Source organism: Pongo pygmaeus, chromosome 18, assembly GCF_028885625.2.
Source record: "Pongo pygmaeus isolate AG05252 chromosome 18, NHGRI_mPonPyg2-v2.0_pri, whole genome shotgun sequence".
Lineage (NCBI taxonomy): Eukaryota > Metazoa > Chordata > Mammalia > Primates > Hominidae > Pongo > Pongo pygmaeus.
Genome location: NC_072391.2, coordinates 87,262,062 through 87,284,644, shown reverse-complemented (window position 1 = coordinate 87,284,644; position 22,583 = coordinate 87,262,062). Strand labels below are relative to the sequence as shown.

General features: G+C 49.2%; 3 protein-coding genes across 3 annotated transcripts in view; 2 read left to right on the top strand and 1 right to left on the bottom strand.

The window, feature by feature from the left end:
• LOC129016271 (AFG3-like protein 1) overlaps positions 1-18,424 on the bottom strand; it is a 37,246-nt gene extending 18,822 nt beyond the window's left edge. The window contains 6 exon segments of the mRNA XM_063654623.1: positions 5,399-5,463; positions 8,538-8,665; positions 8,860-8,995; positions 10,135-10,229; positions 12,732-12,819; positions 18,247-18,424. Of these exon segments, the coding sequence (XP_063510693.1) occupies positions 5,399-5,463; positions 8,538-8,665; positions 8,860-8,912 (246 nt within the window). The 5' untranslated portion in view covers positions 8,913-8,995; positions 10,135-10,229; positions 12,732-12,819; positions 18,247-18,424.
• A 664-nt stretch (positions 18,425-19,088) lies between these two features.
• On the top strand, positions 19,089-21,214 carry LOC129016274 (putative CENPB DNA-binding domain-containing protein 1). Its single transcript, XM_054455521.2, is given in 2 exon segments — positions 19,089-19,237; positions 19,239-21,214. Coding segments are annotated over 2 exon segments (561 nt in total). The 3' UTR covers positions 19,651-21,214.
• On the top strand, positions 20,409-21,214 carry LOC134737540 (tigger transposable element-derived protein 1-like). The gene has a single exon (XM_063654629.1). The coding sequence runs from the start codon at positions 20,409-20,411 to the stop codon at positions 21,024-21,026; it is 618 nt and encodes a 205-aa protein (XP_063510699.1). The 3' UTR covers positions 21,027-21,214.
• Positions 21,215-22,583: the final 1,369 nt, after the last annotated feature.

Here is a 22,583-nt window from a genome sequence, read left to right as displayed (position 1 = left end):
CATAAATTTAAAAAATAAAAAAAAAAAAAGGATGCGATGGCTCACATCTGTAATCTCAGCACTTTGGGAGGCTAAGGCAGGTGGATCACCTGAAGTCAGGAGTTTGAGACCAGCCTGGCCAACATGGTGAAATCCTGTCTCTACTAAAATTACAAAAATTAGCTGGGCATGGTGATACACAACTGTTAATTCCAGCTTCTCGGGAGGCTGAGGCAGGAGAATCGCTTGAACCCGAGAGGTGGAGGTTGCAGTGAGCCGAGATCGCGCCATTGCACTCCAGCCTGGGCAACAGAGCAAGACTCTGTCTCCAAAAAAAAAAAAAAATTCTGAAAGGCAAAGAGAACCACCCACTGCAGCACCTGACTATGAGCTGAGGTGAGTGGCAGCTGCCGGTGGAGCTCCAACAGGAGCAGAAGGCCCCAGGCTCTACACGTCCGTCACACACACCTGCTTCCCAGCCTCATGCTCATCAAAGTGGAAACATGTCTGTCACCTTCTGGCTCCGCCCCAGGTTCCCAGTGCTCGGTATAATCATTATTTGTTGTTTGGAACAAACTGCCCAGTGAATGCCCACCCCATTGGGAGGTGCTGGGGGTAGGGGTGCAAGGCCACTGCAAGGATCTGGGTGTCCTCAGCCTGGTCCAAAGCCCAGAGGTGACTTAAAGGGTGTGTGAATCGAGTTTCTGTGAATGCAAATATTTCTGGGAAAAAAATCCATGGCTTCTCTCAGGCCCCCAAAGAGTCATGAACCCAAAATGGCACCAAGAGATAAACTTGCCCTGTGTGCCCAGCAGCCAGATCCAGCACCCACACCACCCGCAATGCACTGGCTGTCTGGCTGCACACACATAGCCGCTGTCTGGCTGCACACACGTAGCCGCTGTCTGGCTGCACACACGTAGCCGCTGTCTGGCTGCACACACCTAGCCGCTGTCTGCCTGCACACACCTAGCCGCTGGCTGGCTGCACACACCTAGCCGCTGTCTGCCTGCACACACCTAGCCGCTGGCTGGCTGCACACACCTAGCCGCTGGCTGGCTGCACACACCTAGCCGCTGGCTGGCTGCACACACCCAGCCACTGGCTGGGTCATCGGCTTACCAAGAGGCAACTACATCTGATCCCAAGCCTGTTCATACAAGTTGTACCTGTTGTTCTATGTAATTAATATTAAATTAATAAAACAGGAGTAAGAACCAACTCTGACCCACAGCCATCTCTGTGGAGCTCAGAGTACTACTACATTTTCTAAAATCAATACCTTTGGAATTTTTGCTCCTAAGTCCTGATACTGCTTGGGATTCTTCAGGAAATTCACAAATTCCGTAATTTCCAATTTGGCTTCTTCGCACCCAGCTACGTCTGCAAATCGCACATCGATGTTGCTTTTTAAGATCTTGGCTGTTGCCTCACCAACACTGAAGAGGCCCCCTCCTCATCTACTGCGCCTGGATCCCATAAGGCCCCTCCTGGCAGCATAGAGGAGAATGCCAACCAGGAGAAGGGTGGGCACCAGGCTTCACAAGAAAAAGCTGGAAAATCCAAGAGAACTACTTGTCACGCCCAGGAGGTCAGAAATAGCACCTTCGTGCCAGGCACGGTGGGTCACGTCCGTAATCCCAGCACGTTGGGAAGCCACGGTGAGAGGATCTCTTGAGTCCAGAAGTTCAAGACCAGCCTGGGCAACGTGGCAAGACTCCGTCTCTAAAAAAAATATAAAAATGACCAGGTGTGGCGGCTCACACCTGTAATCCCAGCACTATGGGAGGCCAAGGCAGGTGGATCACCTGAGGTAAGGAGTTCGAGACCAGCCTAACCAACCTGGTGAAACCCTGTCTCTACTAAAAATACAAAAATTAGCTGGGCATTGTGGCGTGTGCCTGTAGTTCCAGCTCCTCAAGAGGCTGAGGTGAGAGGATTGCTTGTGCCTGGGAGTTCAAGGCTGCAGTGAGCCATGACTACACAACTACACTGTAGCCTGGATGACAAAGCAAAACCCTGTCTCTTAGAAGAGACTGCTCTAGGACTTTGTTTTGCTACACAAAAGGGAGCAGATTTTTTTCCTTTTTTTAAGATAGTGTCTCACTGTCACCCAGGCTGGTGGGCAGTGGCATGATCAAAGTAACCTTGAACTCCCAGGCTCAAGAGATTCTCCTGCCTCAACCTCCTGAGTAGCTAGAACCACAGGCATGCATGCCACCACACCAGATAATTTTTTAACTTTTTATAGATACGCAGTCTCACTATGTTGTCCAGCTGGTCTCAAACTCCTAGTCTCAGGTGATCCTCCCTCCTCAGTCTCCCAAAACACTGGGATTACCTATGTGAGCCATCACGCCCGGCCCTTGGCCTCTTTTTTTTTTTTTTTTTTTTTTTGAGATGGAGTCTCGCTCTCTCGCCCAGGCCAGAGTGCAGTGGCAAGATCTCGGCTCGCTGCAGCTGCAAGCTCCGCCTCCCAGGTTCACATCATTCTCCTGCCTCAGCCTCCCAAGTAGCTGGGACTACAGGCGCCCACCACCACGCCCGCCTAATTTTTTGTATTTTTAGTAAAGATGGGGTATCACCGTGTTAGCCAGGATGGTCTCGATCTCCTGACCTCGTGAACCACCTGCCTTGACCTCCCAAAGTGCTGGGATTACAGGCGTGAGCCACCGCACCCAGCCTCTTTTTTTTTTAAATGTGTCAAAGTCCATCCAGCACTAGGTCTCTCCAATTCTGAAGGCTCTAGTCACAGGCATTTCTATCTCCCTGATGGAACCTGTGGCTGGCTCGGTGGGGCAGGGGGAGTGACCAATTCCACCACCCACCACCTCCTGCACCTGGCCAAGCAGCCCCGCTGGAGCTTACACCACAGTGTCTCCCCCAGGAGGTGCCGCCAGCAGACCCAGCAAGGCCTCCTTGCATCTAGGGCCAACTGGGCTTATTTTGTCACAGGAAGACACCAAATGTCTTCCTGGTTTATTTTTTGTCTTTGCTCTTGCTCTTCCAAGGCTTGAGGCCATCCCTCCACCAGTGGCTCTACAGTCACTTTCAGCCCCACATACAACCAGGCATTCCTGGCAACTCAACAAGCAAAGACAGACCGAAGTCAGCAATAAACAGCACCCAGATGATATCCGGGAGGTCCAGCAGGAGACCGCAGGCACTTCAGGCCCTGCCACTAGAATCTGAGAGTTAATCTCCAGATTTCTACCTGCCTCACCTTCTCTCACCCCACTGCAGCCCCTACTCTGTGCTCAAACATACGTCTCAAAGAAACCGCCCACACCACTATGATTCCAATTTTTACACCCTCCTGGCTAAAGCTGGTACTGAATTTGTACTCTCTCTTGGTTCAGTTTTCAATTCAGGGCAGAAGGGCCGGAGAAGACAGAGCAATGACAAACCCAGGAAGTGAAAACACGAAAACAGGATCCACGCTTAGCAACACTGACTTCTGTGCTGGGTCCTGGGACGCAGAGTATTTCATCTGGTCTTTGCCCTCGTGTCCATAATTACTTTAAGAACATACGATGCAGTGGAAATCCAAGATAATATGAGAGCCATGGGAAGCTTAGAAAGACCAAGTGTCGGCCGGGTGCGGTGGCTCACGCCTGTAATCCCAGCACTTTGGGAGGCCGAGGCGGGCGGATCACGAGGTCAGGAGATCGAGACCATCCTGGCTAACATGGTAAAACCCCATCTCTACTAAAAATACAAAAAATTAGCCGGGTGTGGTAGTGGGCGCCTGTAGTCCCAGCTACTCGGGAGGCTGAGGCAGGAGAATGGCGTGAACCTGGGGGGCAGAGCTTGCAGTAAGCCGAGATCACCCCACTGTACTCCAGCCTGGGCGACAGAGCGGAAGACTCTGTCTCAAAAAAAAAAACAAAAGAACAACCAAGTGTCAGGTACTACATGGGAGCTACAGGGTTGTGTGCAGGGACCCCCAGCACCTGGAAGGATGGGTCAGGGCTGCCCAAAAGGGAGCCTGGGGAAGTCACAGGTGCACAAGCCCCACCTCTGGACATTAATTCAACAGTTCTGCAGGAGTGGCAGGTAGAAATGATGAAAGTGCATTTTGACAGGGCTCTCGTAGTGAACCTGCTGCATGGCCCAATTGTGGAAGGCTTCCTATGGGAGTTCAGGGAATTTCTGCTCCAACAATGACACCCAACAACTGGTTGTTTTTTTTTTTTAACACTGCCTAGCCAAATATTCCCCTGCTTCAGTTCTCTTCTCATGAAAAAACAGTAAAAAGCAAGTATATACATATATATGTGTGTGTGTATATATATATGTATATACAAAAGTAAATATATATTTTTTACTACAGACATTGCTTATTACAGATGCCTCTAATAAGCTTGAAAAACACATTCCAACACAGGTTAAATGTTGCATTTCTGTTTTGTGTTCACACAGAGACCCTTCGCCATCCTCCTCACCCGTCACTCTCGCTGGTGTAGACTACCGCTGCCTGGTTGCGGGGCTCAATCCCCAGCTCCCCTTGAGCAGACTCCAGGTTCCGCTCGAAGGTATCAACACTGCCAATGTTAAACCACATGAACTTCTGCAGAGAGCAAGAGCAAGCTTAGGGTGCATGGCCGTGTCCCACAATGAGCCCCACCTTCACACATGCACCTCCCACTGCCTCTTCTCCTAGCCTTAATCTCGACAACATGGGCGAGGCCTGTGCCGAGGCTAGCTCCAAGGGAAACTAACTAATAGCAGACGACTCTGGTTTTGGCCCCACGAAATTACAGTCTTTAAGTTCTAGACGAAAGTGTAAAATGTCCAACAACTGCTGGGGTGTGCCTTTGTCCCTTTTTCTTTCTTTTTTTTTTTTTTTTTTGAGACAGTCTCCCTCTGTCACCCGGGCTGAAGTGCAGTGGGATGATCTTGGCTCACTGTAACCTCCACCTCCCGGGTTCAAGCAATTCTCATGCCTCAACCTCCTGAGTAGCTAGGATTACAGGCACAGGCCACCATGCCCGGCTAATTATTGCATTTTTAGTAGAGATGGGGTTTCACCATGTTGGCCAGGCTAGTCTTGAACTCCTGGCCTCAAGTGATCTGCCCGCCTCTGTCTCCCAAAGCGCTGGGATTACAGGCATGAGCCACCATGCCCAGCCATTCCTTTTTGCTTTTTACTCTTTTATCTTTGTCTCTTCTCTCCCCACAATCCTTGATAAGTTGTTCTCAGACATTGCTTGGCAAATCTGCATCCTAGTCAGTCTTATAAGGGCTCCTGATCTCCTTGGAAGGCTTTGTTATTGATACATGCCAATGAGAAAAAAAATCACACTAACGAGTAGTTGATGGACACTAAGGGAGTATTTTACTGAAAAAAATAGAAAACTACATTTTTACACGAAATAAACTTATGTCTGGAATACTCAGCCTTAAATTCACCCCTCACTTCAGAAGAGATCCCAGGGGCAGGAATAATACGCACAAATTGTTCAGGATTTCCAGCTGGTCCACCTGGAAAAAAGAGAAAAATAATCAGCACAGCTGAAGCAGTGAGTATGATATTCAACAGTAAACAGGGGCCTCACCCTCAGACCAGCCCACAGCTAAAGCAGTGAGTATCATATTCAAGACTAAACCACGGGCCTCATCCTCAGACCAGCCCCACAGTGCAGACCGAGATTCCAACGGTGTCCGAGAGGTTGCATCCACTCTGCTGTGCAGATCCGAGTTTTGTTTTCTGACTGATTTGGACATTTCTAGCCTGGCCTGTGCATGTAATTCAAGAGGAGTTACAATTTGGTACATCTGAGCAGCAAAGATTCCAGAGTGACTTAAAAATCTAAAAGGAAGGCCAGTCGCGGTGGCTCAGACCTATAATCCCAGCACTTTGGGAGGCTGAGGAGAGTGGATCACTTGAGGCCAGGAGTTCGAGACTAGCCTGGCCAACGTGGTGAAACCCTGTCTCTACTAAAAATACAAATATTAGCCAGATGTGGTGGTGCATGCCTGTAATCCCAGCTACTCAAGCGGCTGAGGCAGGGAGAACTGCTTGACCCCGGGAGGCGGAAGTGGCAATGAGCCAAGATTGTACACTGCACTCCAACCTGAGCAACAGAGTGAGACTCCATCTGAAAAAAAAATCTAAAAGGCATAGAGGTCTCAGACTGACAATACAGCAAAGTCTTCCAGAACTCAACCAGAAACATTTCACCCACACAGCTGCAGATACCACAAGAAAATGGTGCCACCAGGAATGAAAATGCAACCCCAAAGGCCTCCACGAAGCCACCCAGCGGCCAACACAGCCCGACAGCCGGTGCGCAGCAAAAACACAACTTGAGGGTGCAGCCATTTCCTTAGGTATCATGACAACAGTGCTGCTTTCTCCTCTCCACAGAATCTGAAACCACTACAACACTACTTTTCTTGACTACTCAGGGTCATGTGACCAACACGAACGTGTTTATGACAGGTGCCTCTTGACCATAACACAATCGCATCATGGTCAGCGTGTCAGATACCTGCAGAGGACCTCACAGAAGCTCTGGGATCTGTCCAGAACCCACACACCAGCAGGCATCTTGCTCCTCACGGCAGCAGCTGTGAGTGCAGACCAACAGCAGAGATGGGCTGCAGCAGCTCTCCCTTCCTCCCATAAGGAGTCATCAAGGACCTCTCTGAAGACAGATGTGCGCCCTGTGGTCAGACAAAAAGGCCTTGGGTGGTGGTTCACAAATGTAATCACAGCACTTCAGGAAGCCAAAGTGCTGGGCACTTTGTAGCCTGGGCAACAAAAGGAGACACTGTCTCTTTAAAAAAAAATTGTGGGCTGGGCACAGTGGCTCACGCCTGTAATCCTGGCACTTTGGGAGGCCAAGGCGGGAGGACTGCCTGAGCTCAGGAGTTCGAGACCAGCCTGGGCAAAACAGTGAAACCCTGTCTCTACTAAAATACAAAAAATTAGCAACCTCCACCTCCTGTGGAGGTGTGGTTGCACGCGCCTGTAATCCCAACTACTCAGGAGGCTGAGGCAGGAGAATCACTTGAACCAAGGAGGTGGAGGTTGCAGTGAATAGAGATCATGCCACTGTATTCCAGCCAGGGCGACACAGCAAGACTCCATCTCAAAAAAAAAAAAAAAATTACGTTTTTTATAGTCCCAGATACTCAGAAGGCTGAGGTGGGAGGCTTGCTTGGAACCAGAAGGTCAAGACTTCACACCACTGCACTCCAGCCTGGGTGACAGAGCAAGACCCTGTCTCAAAAAAAAAAGGCCTTAACCACAAACCCTGGTGGGAAAACAAGACTTTCCTACAGAAAGAAGTTCAGATCTTAACACCGTATCACTTAACGAACATCCTTCTGAGGGTAACTGAGAAGCACGGCACCTGCTCTCATGTAACTTTATACTAAACCCTGAGCAGTGCTTCACCGGCCTTCAGCAACCCGACAGACCAGGCCCAGTGAAGGAAAGGCAGAGGCTTGCTGGTGCCACATGCCCCTGTGCATAGGCACAAAGCCCCAGCCGCTGTCCAGGGTCAGCCAGCAAGGGACGGGGGTGCAGGAGGGGAGACGGGTACACTAGGGGAAACAAAAGATCTGAATTAGATACGAAATTGACACTTGATGATAAACAGACGCAATCAGACAATCAGACAATCAGAACTTACTCACAGAAGCTGAAGCTAAAAAAAAAAAAAAAAGCCAAGATGTTAAGGAAGCTTCCACCTTGCAAGAAAATGAGCTTCCTAACCTTCTGTCGGAGAAAGTAACCCTGTGTCTCATCTAAAAAATGAGCTCCCTAACCTTCTGTCGGAGAAAGTAACCCTGTGTCTCACCTAAAAAATGAGCTCCCTAACTTTGTCAGAGAAAGTAACCCTGTGTCTCACCTAAAAAATGAGCTCCCTAACCTTCTGTCGGAGAAAGTAACCCTGTGTCTCACCTAAAAAATGAGCTCCCTAACCTTCTGTCGGAGAAAGTAACCCTGTGTCTCACCTAAAAAATGAGCTCCCTAACCTTCTGTCGGAGAAAGTAACCCTGTGTCTCACCTAAAAAATGAGCTCCCTAACCTTCTGTCGGAGAAAGTAACCCTGTGTCTCACCTAAAAAATGAGCTCCCTAACCTTCTGTCGGAGAAAGTAACCCTGTGTCTCACCTAAAAAATGAGCTCCCTAACCTTCTGTCGGAGAAAGTAACCCTGTGTCTCATCTAAAAAATGAGCTCCCTAACCTTCTGTCGGAGAAAGTAACCCTGTGTCTCATCTAAAAAATGAGCTCCCTAACCTTCTGTCGGAGAAAGTAACCCTGTGTCTCAGCTAAAAAATGGGCTTCCTAACCTTCTGTCGGAGAAAGTAACCCTGTGTCTCATCTAAAAAATGAGCTTCCTAAACTTCTGTTGGGCTGGCTACTGGGAAAAGTAACCCTGTGTCTCATCTATGACCTGAGGGTGGGACTGCCCAGGACATCTACCACACAAGGGGTTTCCAACCCAGGCCTCAGAGCTCACAGCTTCTTAAGGGTGTCGCAGACCACGTGCACCACTACAGTGGCCTCCTTCCCAGGTAGGTAAACTATAAACTCCTCTCACCAGACCTCTGGCCAGGTAATACTATACAAAGTGCTTCCAAGTGATTTCTCTTCCAGGATCTCGAAAATAGAGGTAGAAAAATCCCATGGCAACGCCTGCCCCCAAAAGGGCCAGATTGCAGAAGTCCCCTGTGGAAAAAAGAAAACACATTTTCCAGTTAAATGAAGGTAGTTTCTTCATGAAAATGGCTATTTCCTTTTCCAGATGTTATTAGAAAAGTTTTCCAAACCCCGCTCCTGACCCTACACAATGTAGCCTCAGTTCCTCTCATGAGGAAAGATCTTTACGTAGTGTATGACACACACTGAAAGCCGCAGCTCACCAGATGCCCCAGGAGCAGCAGGAAGTCCACAGAGAGCGCTGTGTTTGAGCCATTGTTGCTAGGGTTATCTCTTATGTGGGTCTGTTAAAATCCAGATAGAGGCCAGGCATGGTGACTCAGGTCTGTAGTCCCAGCACTAAAGGAGACCGAGGTGAAAGGATTGCTTGAGCCCAGGAGTTCGAGATCAGCCTGGGCAACATTGGGGGACCCCATCTCTACAAAAAATAAAAAAAAAAATTAGCCAGGAGTAGTGGTGCAAGCCTGTGGTCTCAGCTGCTCTAGAGGGTGAGGTGGGAGAATCATCTGAGCCTGGGAGGTCAAGCCTACAGTGAGCAGTGATCGTATGACTGCACTCCAGCCTGGATGACACAGTGAGACCCTATCTCAAAAATAATAATAATAATAAAATCCAGATAGAAATCTCAGCACATTTTTATTTTTTTTAATTTTTTTTTTTTTTTTTTTTTTTGGAGACAAGGTCTTACTTGGTCACCCAGGCTGGAGTGCAGTCGCACAATCATGGTTTACTGCAGCCTCAATCTCTCGGGCTCAAGCAATCCTCCTGCCTCAGCCTCCTGAGTACCTGGGACCAGAGGTACACGTCACCACGCCTGGCTAATTTTTTCTTTTTTTTTTTCTTTTTTTTGTGGAGACAAGGTATCACTATGTTGCCAAGGCTGGTGTCGAACTCCTAGGCTCAGGCAATCCTCCCACCTCCCAAAGTGCTGGGATTACAGGCATGACCCACTGCACCCAGCCTCAGTACATTTTTAGAAACTAATTTCTCTGAAACTTATGAACTAATTCAACAGCTCACCTTTAAACAAGCAAAAAGATTGATATGGGTTTAAATTTATGTGCTCCCCCAAAATTTCCATGTTGGAACTCAATCCCTAAGGTGAAGGTATTAAGAGATGGGGCCCCTGAGAGGGGATTAGGTCCCAAGGGCTCTGCCTTCCCGAATGGGATTGGTGCCCTCACAATCTGTTGCCCAGGTTGGAGTGCAGTGGTGTGATCATGGCTCACCGCAGCCTCGACTCCCAGGTTCATGCAATCCTCCCGCCTGAGCCTCCTGAGTAACTGGGACTACAGGCACACACCACCACACCTGGCTTATTTTTGTATTTTTTGTAGAGACAGGGTTCATGTTGTCCAGGCTATGATCTTGTACCTCCAGCCTCCACAACTGTGAGCAGTGAATGTATCCTGCTTATAAATTACCCAGTCTAATGTATTCTGTTACAGCAGCAGGCGCAGACTAAGATGCACACAAACCTTCTGCATCCGCCTCCACCAGGCAACGTCATCCCGCTTCCCTCCTCTCCTGCCTCCATCTCCTCCAGACTCGGCATTCTCTAGTTCACCAGTCTCTGAGAGAAAACAAAGACTTCAAAAAGCAATTACATATGATTTTCCAAAGAAAGAGGATTCAGAAAACAGAAAAACACTTTCCAACACACAATTTTAATAACACCAGTGCCTTCTGGAAATAAACAGACAACAGGAAAAGGATGAGGCTGGGGAGATATTGCTGAGAAGTAGCTTCAGATACATCTAAAATCCCTAAAATTTCACCTTGCTGGCTTCATATTGAGCTTTAATAGTAAACTTTTTTGGGGTAACAGTCCCAAAACTGGCTGTAATTAGGGGAAAGAAAGAAAGGAAGAAAATGATAAGACAGACTGGTATGGGTGGTCCCCCTTCTCAAGAGAACCAGGGAACACAAACCACCTGTTCTAAGCAGAGTCTGCCTCTCCTCCAAAAAATCTGGCCTCCTACGTACACTTGTGACCCACGGACCTACCAGCCTCTTCCTGTAATGTTCTAGGACAAATAAGCCATGACACTGTCCCCTTCACAAATATAGTGCTACTCCAACAACTGTAAAATAATACCATGAAAGGCCAGAGAAGGCCAAGGTGACCCCAGGAATGGCAAACATATTACAAGATGGAGTAAAAATTTGCAAAATTTTAAGGACAAACATGAGTCTTCAAAGAAACATTCCTTGGCCGGGCGCAGTAGCTCATGCCTGTAATCCCAGCCCTTTGGGAGGCCCAGGCGGGCAGATAATGAGATCAGGAGATCGAGACCATCCTGGCTAACACGGTGAAACCCCATCTCTACTAAAAATACAAAAAAATTACCCAGGCGTGGTGGCGGGCGGCTGTAGTCCCAGCTACTCGGGAGGCTGAGGCAGGAGAATGAGAAGAATGGCGTGAACCCAGGAGGCAGAGCTTGCAGTGAGCCGACATCGTGCCACTGCACTCCAGCCTGGGTGACAGAGAGAGACTGTCTCAAAAAAAAAAAAAAGAAAAGAAACATTCCTTTCGTAGCAAGGCAAGTCACCACACCTCCCAACACAATTTATGTGTTTCTTCACCCCATGCTCACCGGTACCCAAGCAGGAGACATTTCACAGGGGAAACACAAAATACTGACTTCGCCAATCCCAAAACCCAATCCACACCATCACATCATGATATAATTTTTAAACGATTTGTCGAGGCTTAAGATCTAAACAGGTTGAGAAGGTGCTGGTGACTTGGGAAGGGTGGGTACCGCCCAGGCGGAAGCTCAAGGAAGACGATGTCACCATCACACACTCACAGGCCCACCTGCTTGTCAGTTCCCAAGGAGATCAGCCCATTCAGTGAATGCTTTAAAAATACTCAACTGTAAAACTTCACAGTCTGATTTTTCAAACTAGCCCTTTTACCTTTTTTTGGTGCTGTTGATGTTTCTGAGTTTGTTCCTTCCACTCCTCTTAAAGTATTTCTCAAACCCTTAGGGACAAAATGATGAGGTTCTAGTATTTCATTTCATTTCATTTCTATCTATCTATCTACCTATCTATCTATTTATTTATTTTGAGACAGAGTCTCGCTTTGTCATCTATCTATCTATTTATTTATTTTGAGACAGAGTCTCGCTTTGTCACCCAGGCTGGAGTGCAGTGGCACCATCTCGGCCCACTGCAACCTCCGCCTTCCGGGTTGAAGCGACTCTCCTGCCTCAGCCTCCCGAGTAGCTAGGATTACAGGCGCCCGCCACTACACCCGGCTAAATTTTGTATTTTTGGTAGAGACAGGGTTTCACCGTGTTGCCCAGGCTGGTCTCGAATTCTTGACCTCAGGTGATCTGCCCGCCTCGGCCTCCCAAAGTGCTGGGATTATAGACGGTGGTGCCCAGCCTGGTTCTAATATTTTAGAAGACAGAATCACACCAAGAAAAGCAACCATACTGTCAAGACGAGACAGAGAAAGTGAGAGAGAGGCCAGTTTTCCCTCCTCCTGCCTCTCTTCTTGCTTCATACAATCAGCATGTGCCCTCAAGTCCTAACACTGAGGCAAGTGCAGGGAGCACCTTCTACTCTGTGGGGACACAGGCTCTCCAGGGGCTTTGGTGAACACTGTCCCTGGACACAAAGCACAAAGCACAGGTCCATGGCCTACAGAAGAACTCCAAGTGGGCAAGTGCGCTCTGAGCTAATGCCAGTCTGCACATTGTTTCTGTTCTGCTTTCCAAACATGAGGCTTAGCTGGTGGTCCTCAGAGTCAGATACACAGAAACCAAGGTTTGTTCCCATACCTTCCAAAAGATTCATCTAGCACCTTCCTTTGGAAAGAGCTTTTCTCTCACCAGCTTTACTGAGATATCAACGCCACACAGACATGGAGAAGGTGTTGGATACTGTGCAGCTCAATATGGAAGCCACGAAGGGGCAGGATGGGGCGGGGTGGAGTGGGGTGTGCCCTGAGTTGTCTGGATCCTCGCCTCCTGGACACTCACTGTAGAAGTCACACTCTGAGGAAGCCACTCAGCTCCTGTAAACCTTATGCTGCTAATGATGGTGGATGAAAGACAGGTACCTTTGGGTGGTTTTGAACACAGCCACCGGGAAAATAACGTCGGTCTCGCCTGCAGAGTCAGCTTCTGAACGTGGATCCCCTAGAGGCACTGAAACAAGAGACCAGATAAGCTTATTAGCTTCTTCTGCAATACAACACTGCACATTTTCACTGGCCACAACCACTGGAGGAAGCAGGATGAGGTGTGAGCTTATTGCCTTAAATATCCCATTAGAAATATGATTCAATAAAATAAACAGGAACAAGTTCACTGCAGAAATACACTGCAAATTTTTATAGCTATAGCCTCCAACAGCAAGAAAAAACTCCCCAAAAAACAAAAAACACAGCTTAGAAACTGAGGCAATTTATTTAGTAACTTAAAATATTGCAGCTTCAAAAACAAGACTGTAAGACTAAAACATAAAATTGTGTAAAATTTAAATACTGAAATACACTATGACTCATCTTTGGTCAACCAAGAGGTTAATTTCTTTTCTTTTTTTTTTTGAGACGGAGTTTTCCTGTCGCCCAGGCTGGAGTGCAGTGGTGTGATCGCGGCTCACTGCAACCTCTGCCTCCCGGGTTCACGCCATTCTCCTGCCTCAGCCTCCCCAGTAGCTGGGACTACAGGCACCCGCCACCACGCCCGGCTAATTTTTTTATTTTTAGTAGAGATGGAGTTTCACCATGTTGATTAGGCTGGCCTCGAACTCCTCACCTCAGGTGATCTGCCCACTTTGGCCTCCCAAAGTGCTGGGATTACAGGCGTGAGCCCAGCTTTTTGTTTTTTTTTTTAAGATGGGGTCTCGTTGGAGTGCAGTGGCTATTCACAGCCGGGACAACAGGCAGGTAATACAGCATCCAGCAAGAGGTAAAAGTTTTTGTCAGGCCAAGAAAACAAATAATTTTTCCAACAGCTCTGTATTTTCTTCAGTCTTCAAGGAGGAAAACGTCGGCCAGGCGCTGTGGCTCAAGCCTGTAATCTCAGCACTTTGGGAGGCCGAGGCGGGAGGATCACTTGAGGTCAGGAGTTCGAGACCAGCCTGGTCAACATGGTGAAACCTCATCTGTACTAAAAATACAAAAATTAGCTGGGCATGGAGGTGGGCGCCTGTAATCCCAATTACTCGGGAGGCTGAGGCAGGAGAATTGCTTGAACCTGGGAGGTGGAAGTTGTAGTGAGCTGAGATTGTGCCGCTGCACTCCAGCCTAGCAACAGTGAGACTCTGTCTCAAAAAAAAAAAAAAAAAAAACCCCACACACAAAAAAATTAAAAAACAAAATCTAAGCACTCAATAACCCAGTACTAACTGCATCCAACAAAATCCCAACATAACCAGTGAATTTATATTGTCCCCACTATTTTATTTATTTATTTTTTTTTTGAGAGAGTCTTGCTCTGTCACCCAGGCTGGAGTACAGTGGCGCCATCTCAGCTCACTGCAACCTCCGTCTCCTGGGTTCAAGCGATTCTCCCTGTCTCAGCCTCCCAAGTAGTTGGGATTACAGGTGCACACCACCACACTGGCTAATTTTTGTATTTTTATTAGAGACGGAGTTTCACCACATTGGTCAGGCTGGTCTTGAACTCCTGACCTCAGGTGATCCACCTGCCTCAGCCTCCCAAAGTGCTAGGATGATAGGCATGAGCCCCCAATATTTTATTATAATGAAACAAGACCCACAGTTGACAACACCTATGTTATTTCAGCTGTGTCAACATTCAGGGGGAGGCTGACTCTGTAGGCTACTACCCCAAAGTAAAATCATTCCCCAATTAGTAACTTTCTAATTAACTACATTATTCAAATATCCCTATAAAAGACTACAGTAGACTAAAAAGTAAGACATGCTATGAAAAAGATATTAAAATCCGAGAAAAAAAAAAAGCAGCTCAGAAAGAGAATGCTGACAGTAAAGGCTGTGGGGCTAACAAAGGCTTGCGCATCATGAATGAAATCGATATGCAGCAGCCATCTCAGCACCAATGGCACACAGTACCTGACACAGAGCTAGCAATGACTCTCAAAAGATCCCATGAATGTTTCCCTGATGGGGGTTTGGAACCCAAGGTGTGGGTCAACAGGAAACCTACACAAACAACAGAAGGTGGCCATACCGCACATTGTAGGGTGCCAGGTGCCTCTTACCTCACTTGATCCCCACTGCCCATCTGAGAAAGGAGAAATTGAGAGGTAATGTGAGTGCCTGAAGACAGCTGGTAGCTGAAAGTGTGCAATGAGAATTCTGATGCCCCAATCTTCCAGGGCTTTTCCATGACCACCCCAGGACCACCTCAAAGACAGTGTGGCGCTGGTGCTGCTGGCTGGGTAGATACCAGGTAGCCTGGAGCCCTGAACGTACAAAGTATGACTCTTCAAGCTTCCAAAACTTGATAAAACATCCAATTCCTTTGCTTTAATTCACAATTTAGTCCTTTTGTGATTTGGTTAGGAGACAATCTGGTTAAGTCCGATGTAGTTCTCACAGTAAATGTAAACACTGAGACAGGAGTCTACCATTCCTTCTTGGAGTTTTCTGCAAGTCAGTTCACAGCTCACAGTAGATAATCTTGCTAAATTAGTTTTTGTATATGAAAAGCCAAGATGTGAAGGTGGGCAAAACACAAACTCCCTTAAACAGGGCAAAGTGCTGCTGTCCTCTTTCCAGTCAGGCCATAAATGAGTTGACCCTTATTCTGGGTCCCACAGACTCACACACAGCACACAGGTGCAACCTCAGCAGGCCTATGAGGCCCTGCCCCTCCTTGGCCTCACTATCGCTAACCTCTTCCTCATGCTGATCACACAGAACACAAGGCTGGACCCGCCCTAGGGCAGTGCACTTTCTATTCCATCTTCCTCGCAAGCTCATCTCAATCCCTCACTTCCTGCAGGGGATACAACAAATAACAGGGTTTATCCCTCCTCCATTCCCTTCTTCATTTTCTATTTCCTTTATTCTGCTTCCTTTTCCTAACATGCCTAATACTTGCTTATCCATTGTCTGGTTCCTCCTTGCACAGCACGTAAACTCTACGAGAACAAGGACAGGGTAGGTAGCTCAATAAAAGATGACTGCATGGAACCCTCCACAACATAAGCTTCCATGAGGAGAGCAGTTAGGGTGTTTTTTGTTTTGTTTCGTTTTTTTTTGAGAGGGAGTCTCACTCCCAGGCTGGAGTGCAATGGCGCGACCTTGGCTCACCACAACCTCCGCCTCCCAGGTTCTAAGCGATTCTCCTGCCTCAGCCTCCCGAGTAGCTGGGATTACAGGTGCGTGCCACCACACCGGGCTCATTTTGTATTTTAGTAGAGACGGGGATTCTCCACATCGGTCAGGCTGGTCTCGAACTCCCCACCTCAGGTGATCCGCCCACCTCAGCCTCCCAAAGTGCTGGGATTACAGGCATGAGCTACCGTGCCTGGCCGTCTCTACTAAAAATTCAAAATTAGCCGGGAATGGTGGCATGCGCCTGTAATCCCAGCTACTCGGGAGGCTGAGACAGGAGAATCGCTTTGAACCTGGGAGCCGGAGGTTGCAGTGAGCTGAGATTGCGCCATTGCACTCCAGCATGGGCAAGAAGAGGGAAACTCCATCTCAAAAAAAAAAAAATGCAAATTGCTGCCACCTCTCCAACCTCTGCATGTCACCCTCAGTCCACAAGCCATAAAGCTCTCAAAGGGAGCAAGCCAGTGGGGCAGAGCCCTTGTCTGTCGTGTTCACCAAGATATTCCCTGGTAGATGATTAAAAGATCTATCTCTAATAAATGAGAAACAGATGAATGATCCAGTCCGGGAAGGAACTCAAAGATCACTCAACGTCCGTCCTCCCTTCATAAAGTGGTCTATAGCACTTCAATGATTCAAAACTTTCCTGGGCTATATTAGGCTGTACACACCGATATTGCATATTGCTGACTTTCTTTATTTTATTTTATTTTATTTTTATTTTGAAACGGAATCTTGCTCTGTCGCCCAGGCTGGAGTGCAATGGCGTGATCTCGGCTCACTGCAACCTTTGCCTCTGAGGTTCAAGCAATTCTCCTGCCTCAGCCTCCCGAGTAGCTGGGACTACAGGCGCCCGCCACCATACCCGGCTAATTCTTTCGTAATTTTACTAGAGATGGAGTTTCACTGTGTTAGCCAGGCTGGTCTCGATCTCCTGACCTCGTGATCCACCCGCCTCCGCCTCCCAAAGTGCTGGGATTACAGGCTTGAGCCACCGCGCCCGGCCATATTGCTGACTTTCAACATGTGTTAACAACCAGGAGGGCCTCTGCAATGCTGATGCCACATGGCCACAGGTGAAAGACTGCTTTCACTCATATTGCTAGAAACAAAACCATCACACACTTTCCCAAATGAATGGAGATGACGGGGGGAGTTCATTCCTGAAGACAGGACAGAAATACTCATGGGACCCTTCTTATTTTACTGCTGTCTGAAAACCATGAAAGCTTTCTGGGATCAAAATTCAAAAACTCTGCATTAGGAAAAAAATTCAACGTTACTGCTGCCCACTGGGATGTATCAATACAAAAATAAAGCAATCTTAAAATACAGAATATTCCGGCCTTAGACTCTCACCCTATAAAACAGGGTTACAAGCAGGGCACGGTGGCTCAAGCCTGTAGTCCCAGCTACTCCAGAGGCTGAGACAAGAGAATCGCTTGTGCCCATGAGTTCACGAGATCAGCCTAGACAACACAGCGAGACTCCGGCCCCGCTCCCAAATTTTTAAAATTAATATAATAAGTAACAACAGGGTTATAGCGATATCTACCTATAGGGCGGGTATAAGACTTAGATAATCCGCGTAAAGCCCTTAGCTCTCTGTATTAGCTGTTACGACAGTGACTGGTCGCTGTATAAAGAACAGTTTGCAAAACCCTTTCACGCCTCTTATCGTATCTGGTTCATTGAGTAACTGCGAGGTGGATAAAGCCGAAGGCCGCCGAGCCCAGGAGGAAACGGGCTGGCACGCGGGGCCACAAAGCTGGTTCGCGAGGAGGGGGGTCTCAAGCGCAAATCGCTCAACGCCTGGCTCTTTACAAAGCCGAGCAAGGAGGCTGGAGGTCCCGGTTCCGGTGTCCGAGGGGAGCGGGCATCCGGGAAACAGCGGGAATTCCGCAAGAAGTGGGTGGAAGAGGTAGCGGGGAGAAGAGCAGGAGTTTGGAGACGGAGTAGGCGGGCGGCGGGAAGCTCCAGCCAGGGGCTGTCGGCCTCACTGTGCGGACCAGGTCAGGGCCGCCGCGCTGCCCCGCTCCCCCGCTGCCCCGCTCCCCCGCTGCCCCGCTCCCCCGCTGCCCCGCTCCCCCGCTGCCCCGCTCCCCCGCTGCCCCGCTCCCCCGCTGCCCCGCTCCCCCGCTGCCCCGCTCCCCCGCTGCCCCGCTCCCCCGCTGCCCCGCTCCCCCGCTGCCCCGCTCCCCCGCTGCCCCGCTCCCCCGCTCCCGGCGCAGGCGAATGGCGTCACGCGGCATCCAGCGCAGAGTAGCCGCCCGGAACCGGCGGACAGCACCTCCCCGCTCACCTGTCGGGCCCTGCCCAGGACCCTCGCGCTGGTCTTGACCGTCCTGCCACCTCCTGGGCCACCACATCGCCAGAGCAAGGCCGGCGGCCTGGCCACCGCTCTACTGCCGGCGGTCGCCGGCAGCCGGTACCACATCCCCAGACCCAGACCCCGCGCCGCCGGGGCGCGCGCATGCGCAATGGGAGAGCGGTCCTAGGGCCCCGCGAGCGCAGGGAGGCTTCGCGCATGCGCGGCAGGGCCGCGGCGCCGGCTGGGTCCCCGTCTTGGGTGTCCACGCCGTCGCCTGACCGTTCGAGGGTTTGATCGCCAGCGCAGCCTCGCCCTGCCCAGACAGCTGGGCGCTAAGGGGATACCCAGCGCCTTTAGACTTATCTTAAATCGGGCATCTGCATCAACACTTATTTCTGGGGTCCTCCATGCAAAGCAGCTCCCGAAACTGAACACCCGCCCTATCCGCCTTCCGCTGCACTAGAAAAGCACCCCGGGACCTTTCTGCCGCAGTGTCCCCCTCACGGAGTTGCGTTTGTCTGCTTGGTCGGTTGTTCTCTGGAGCCCCAAGACCCAGGCCGCTTGTATGTGCCTGCGGCCGCACGGCCCCAACACGCGGACTTCGAGCGGTACCGGGAGACCCGCGCGGCCTCCTCGGAGTGGACAGTGAAGCAGCTGGGCTAGGCAGTGGGGCTGGGCCTGCCCATGGGGACCCGTCCACGTCTCCAGGACATCAGCCTGAGCCTCTTCGCCGCCTCGTTTTCTGTTGACCGAGTTCTGCAAGTGGACGTAGAGGAACCACAGCGTTCTTGCACTTGAGACCGCTGTCATTTTCTGACATTTTGGAGGCAGAAATGCCTGGGAAAACGCCCACAGATGCAGCTGTCATCCCTAGTGCCAAAAGGGAACGGAAAGCGATTACCCTTGACCTCAAATTGGAAGTGTTACGACGATTTGAAGCGGGTGAGAAGCTCAGTCAGATCGCAAAGGCCTTAGATCTTGCTATCTACAGTGGCGACCATTCGAGATAGTAAAGAAAAAATGAAAGCGAGTTCGCGAATAGCTACTCCTTTGAGAGCCTCTCGGTTGACTCGCCATCGAAGTGCAGTGATGGAGAGTATGGAGCGGCTGCTGAGCTTGTGGCTGGAAGACCAGAGCCAGCCAAATGCGCCCTTGAGCGCCGCCATCGTTCAGAAGAAGGCTGAGTTTGATGACTTACAGCGTGAACATGGCGAAGGTTCTCAAACGGACAGGTTTCATGCAAGTAAAGGGTGGCTTGTGAGATTCAAGGAGCGCCACTGTTTGCCCCACTTCAAGATGAACAGCGCAGCTCCCAGCAACAAGGACATGTACACAGAAATTCTGAAAAGCATCATCGAAGAAGGTAAGTACACCCCCCGGGTGTCTTTAACGTAGATGAGACAGGACTTGATTGGAAGAGAATGCCCGAAGGAACGTCTATTTCCGAGGAAGAGAATGCTGAGCCAAGGTTTAAGTCATCCAAAGATCGCTTGATGCTGCTGCTTGGTGGCAGTGCAGCTGGGGACTTTAAGTTGAAGCCCTTACTGGTGTACCGCTCGGAAACCCGCAAGGCTCTGAAGAGTACTTGAAGCCCAGTTTGCCCGTGATTTGGCGCTCCAACAGAAAGGCTTGGGTGACCAGGAGCATCTTTCATGAATGGTTCACTTACTTTTTTTGCCGTTGAAAAATACTGTGCCCAAAATAATCTCACCAACAAAGCATTGCTCATGCTAGACAGTGCGTCATGCCACCCTGTAAATTTGAGCGATCTTTCTGATAACTAAGAGTAGAATACCTTCAGGCCGGGCGCGGTGGCTCACGCCTGTAATCCCAGCACTTTGGGAGGCTGAGACGGGCGGATCACCTGAGGTCAGGAGTTCGAGACCAGCCTCAACATGGAGAAACCCCGTCTCTACTAAAAATACAAAATTAGCCGGGCGTGGTGGTGCAGGCCTGTAATCCCAGCTACTCGGGAGGCTGAGGCAGGAGAATTGCTTGAACCTGGGAGGCAGAGGTTGTGGTGAGCCGAGATCGCGCCATTGCACTCCATCTTGGACAACAAGAGCGAAACTCCGTCTCAAAAAATAAAAATAAAAAAGAGTACAACAAAAGTAGAATACCTTCATGACAGTACAACTGACTCAATCCAGCCCATGTGTCAAGGTGTAGCCTCTACCTTCAAAGCTCATTATCTGAGAGGGACTTTTGAGCACATCCTAGAAGCAACAGATGGTGAGGATACAGCTATGATCAGGGAATTTTGGAGAAACTACAGCATCATGGATCCTGTGGACATGGCCATCACATGGGAGGAGCTCAAACCAGCACTAATGAACAGCGTGTGGAAGAAGATTTGGCCTGAGTGTGTTCAGGCGCAGCGTTTTTCCCAGGCAGATAACATTGCACAGCTTCAAAAAAACATTGTGACCCTTGCCAGAAATGTGGCCTTTGAAGAGGTTGCTGAGGCTGCTGTGGACCAGTTGCTGCAGTCCCATGAAGAAGATCTCTCAAATGAGGAACTGATGCGGCTGGAACAGGAGCCGGCAGTGGGGGAGGAGGAGAGGGAAGATGGTCCCTGGGCTCTGTGGCAGCTAACCACAGGAAGACTGTCGGCAGCCCTCTCACGTTTTGAGGCTGGCTTGCAGGTCCTTGCTAGTAACAGCCCTAATGATGACTGGAAACTGAGAGGTTCCAGAGCAATCAATGATGCAATAAACTGCTACCAGGAGCTGTACAATGAGAAAAAGCGCCACTCAAAACAACTCTCTTAGGTCATTTTTCAATGTGTGTAACCAAGTTAATCAGAATAAAGCAGAAGCACCATGATGACCTCAACAGTGGAGGCCCAGCCAGGCCTCCCTGCTCTGTGGTGTTGGACATCCCTGGAAACCTTGCTGTTGGTATTTCCATTTTGATACTTGAGAGCATCAAATTTTGTCATTAAAATGTTTTTTAAATATATGCGTTTAAAAGCTCATATATGTGTAAGAATCGCCAGGAAAACTTTTTTTTCCTTTGAGACAGGGTCTCGCTCCATCATCCAAGCTAGAGTGCAATGGCACAATCTTGGCTCACTGTAGCCTCGACCTCCAAAGCTCAAGCAATCCTCACACCTCAGCCTCTGGAGTGTTGGGACTACAGGCACATGCCACCCTCCCCCCTCCCCCCAGCTAATTATTTTGGTACAGAAGGAGTCTGTATGTTGCCCAGGCTGGTCTGGAACTCCCGGGCTCAAGTGATCCTCTAGCCTGGACCTCCAAAAGTGCAGGGATTAAAAGTGTGAACCACCATGCCCAGCAGAAGACGTTTTTTAAAAAAGAAAAATCGAGGCCGAGCACGGTGGCTCACGCCTGTAATACCAGGACTTTGGGAGGCCAAGGCGGGAGGATCACCAGGTCAGGAGATCAAGACCATCCTGGCTAACATGGTGAAACCCCGTCTCTACTAAAAATATACAAAAAAATGGCCAGGCACGGTGGCTCACGCCTGTAGTCCCAGCACTTTGGGAGGTCGAGGCGGGCAGATCATGAGGTCAGGAGATCAAGACCGTCCTGGCTAACATGGTGAAACACCGTCTCTACTAAAAAATACAAAAAAAATTAGCCAGGCGTGGTGGCAGGCGCCTGTAGTCCCAGCTACTCGGAGGCTGAGGCAGAAGAATAGCATGAACCTGGGAGGCGGAGCTTGCAGTGAGCCGAGATCGCGCCACTGCACTCCAGCCTGGGCAACAGAGCAAGACTCCATCTCAAAAAAAAAAAAAAAGTTAGCTGGGCGTGTTGGCGGGCACCTGTAGTCCCAGCTACTCAGAGGCTGAGGCAGGAAAATGGCGTGAACCCGGGAGGCGGAGCTTGCAGTGAGCCAAGATCACACGACTGCACTCCAGCCTGGGCAACAGAACAAGACTGTCTCAAAAAAAAAAGAAAGAAAAAGTGCAAAGGGGAGACTAGCCCTTCCAGACATTAAAACCTAGATGAAATAAATACTAATCAATGTGACCATATAAAAATGTAAGCAAAGTAAAACTTTGCCATAGGAAAGAAAATAACAAAGTCAAATGGCAATTCACAAAGAAAATATTTACATCTCATGAATAACAGGTTAATATTCCCAATATGTGAGAAACTCAGAAGATTAAGAAGAAAAAATACCAAGAACCCAGTCGAAAAAATGGGCACATAATTCATAAATAAATTAGATCCTGAAACATACGAAAAGTTTGACCTCACTCATGATTAGAGAAATGCAAATTAAAATGACAAAGATACATTTCTCACACTGCATTGAAAGGTATGACAACACAATCTGCTGTCGAGGCTATAGGTAATGGG

Coding starts and splice junctions, on each gene's coding strand:
- LOC134737540 (XM_063654629.1), top strand. CDS start 20,409: ATGTGTCAAGGTGTAGCCTCTACCTTCAAAGCTCATTATCTGAGAGGG.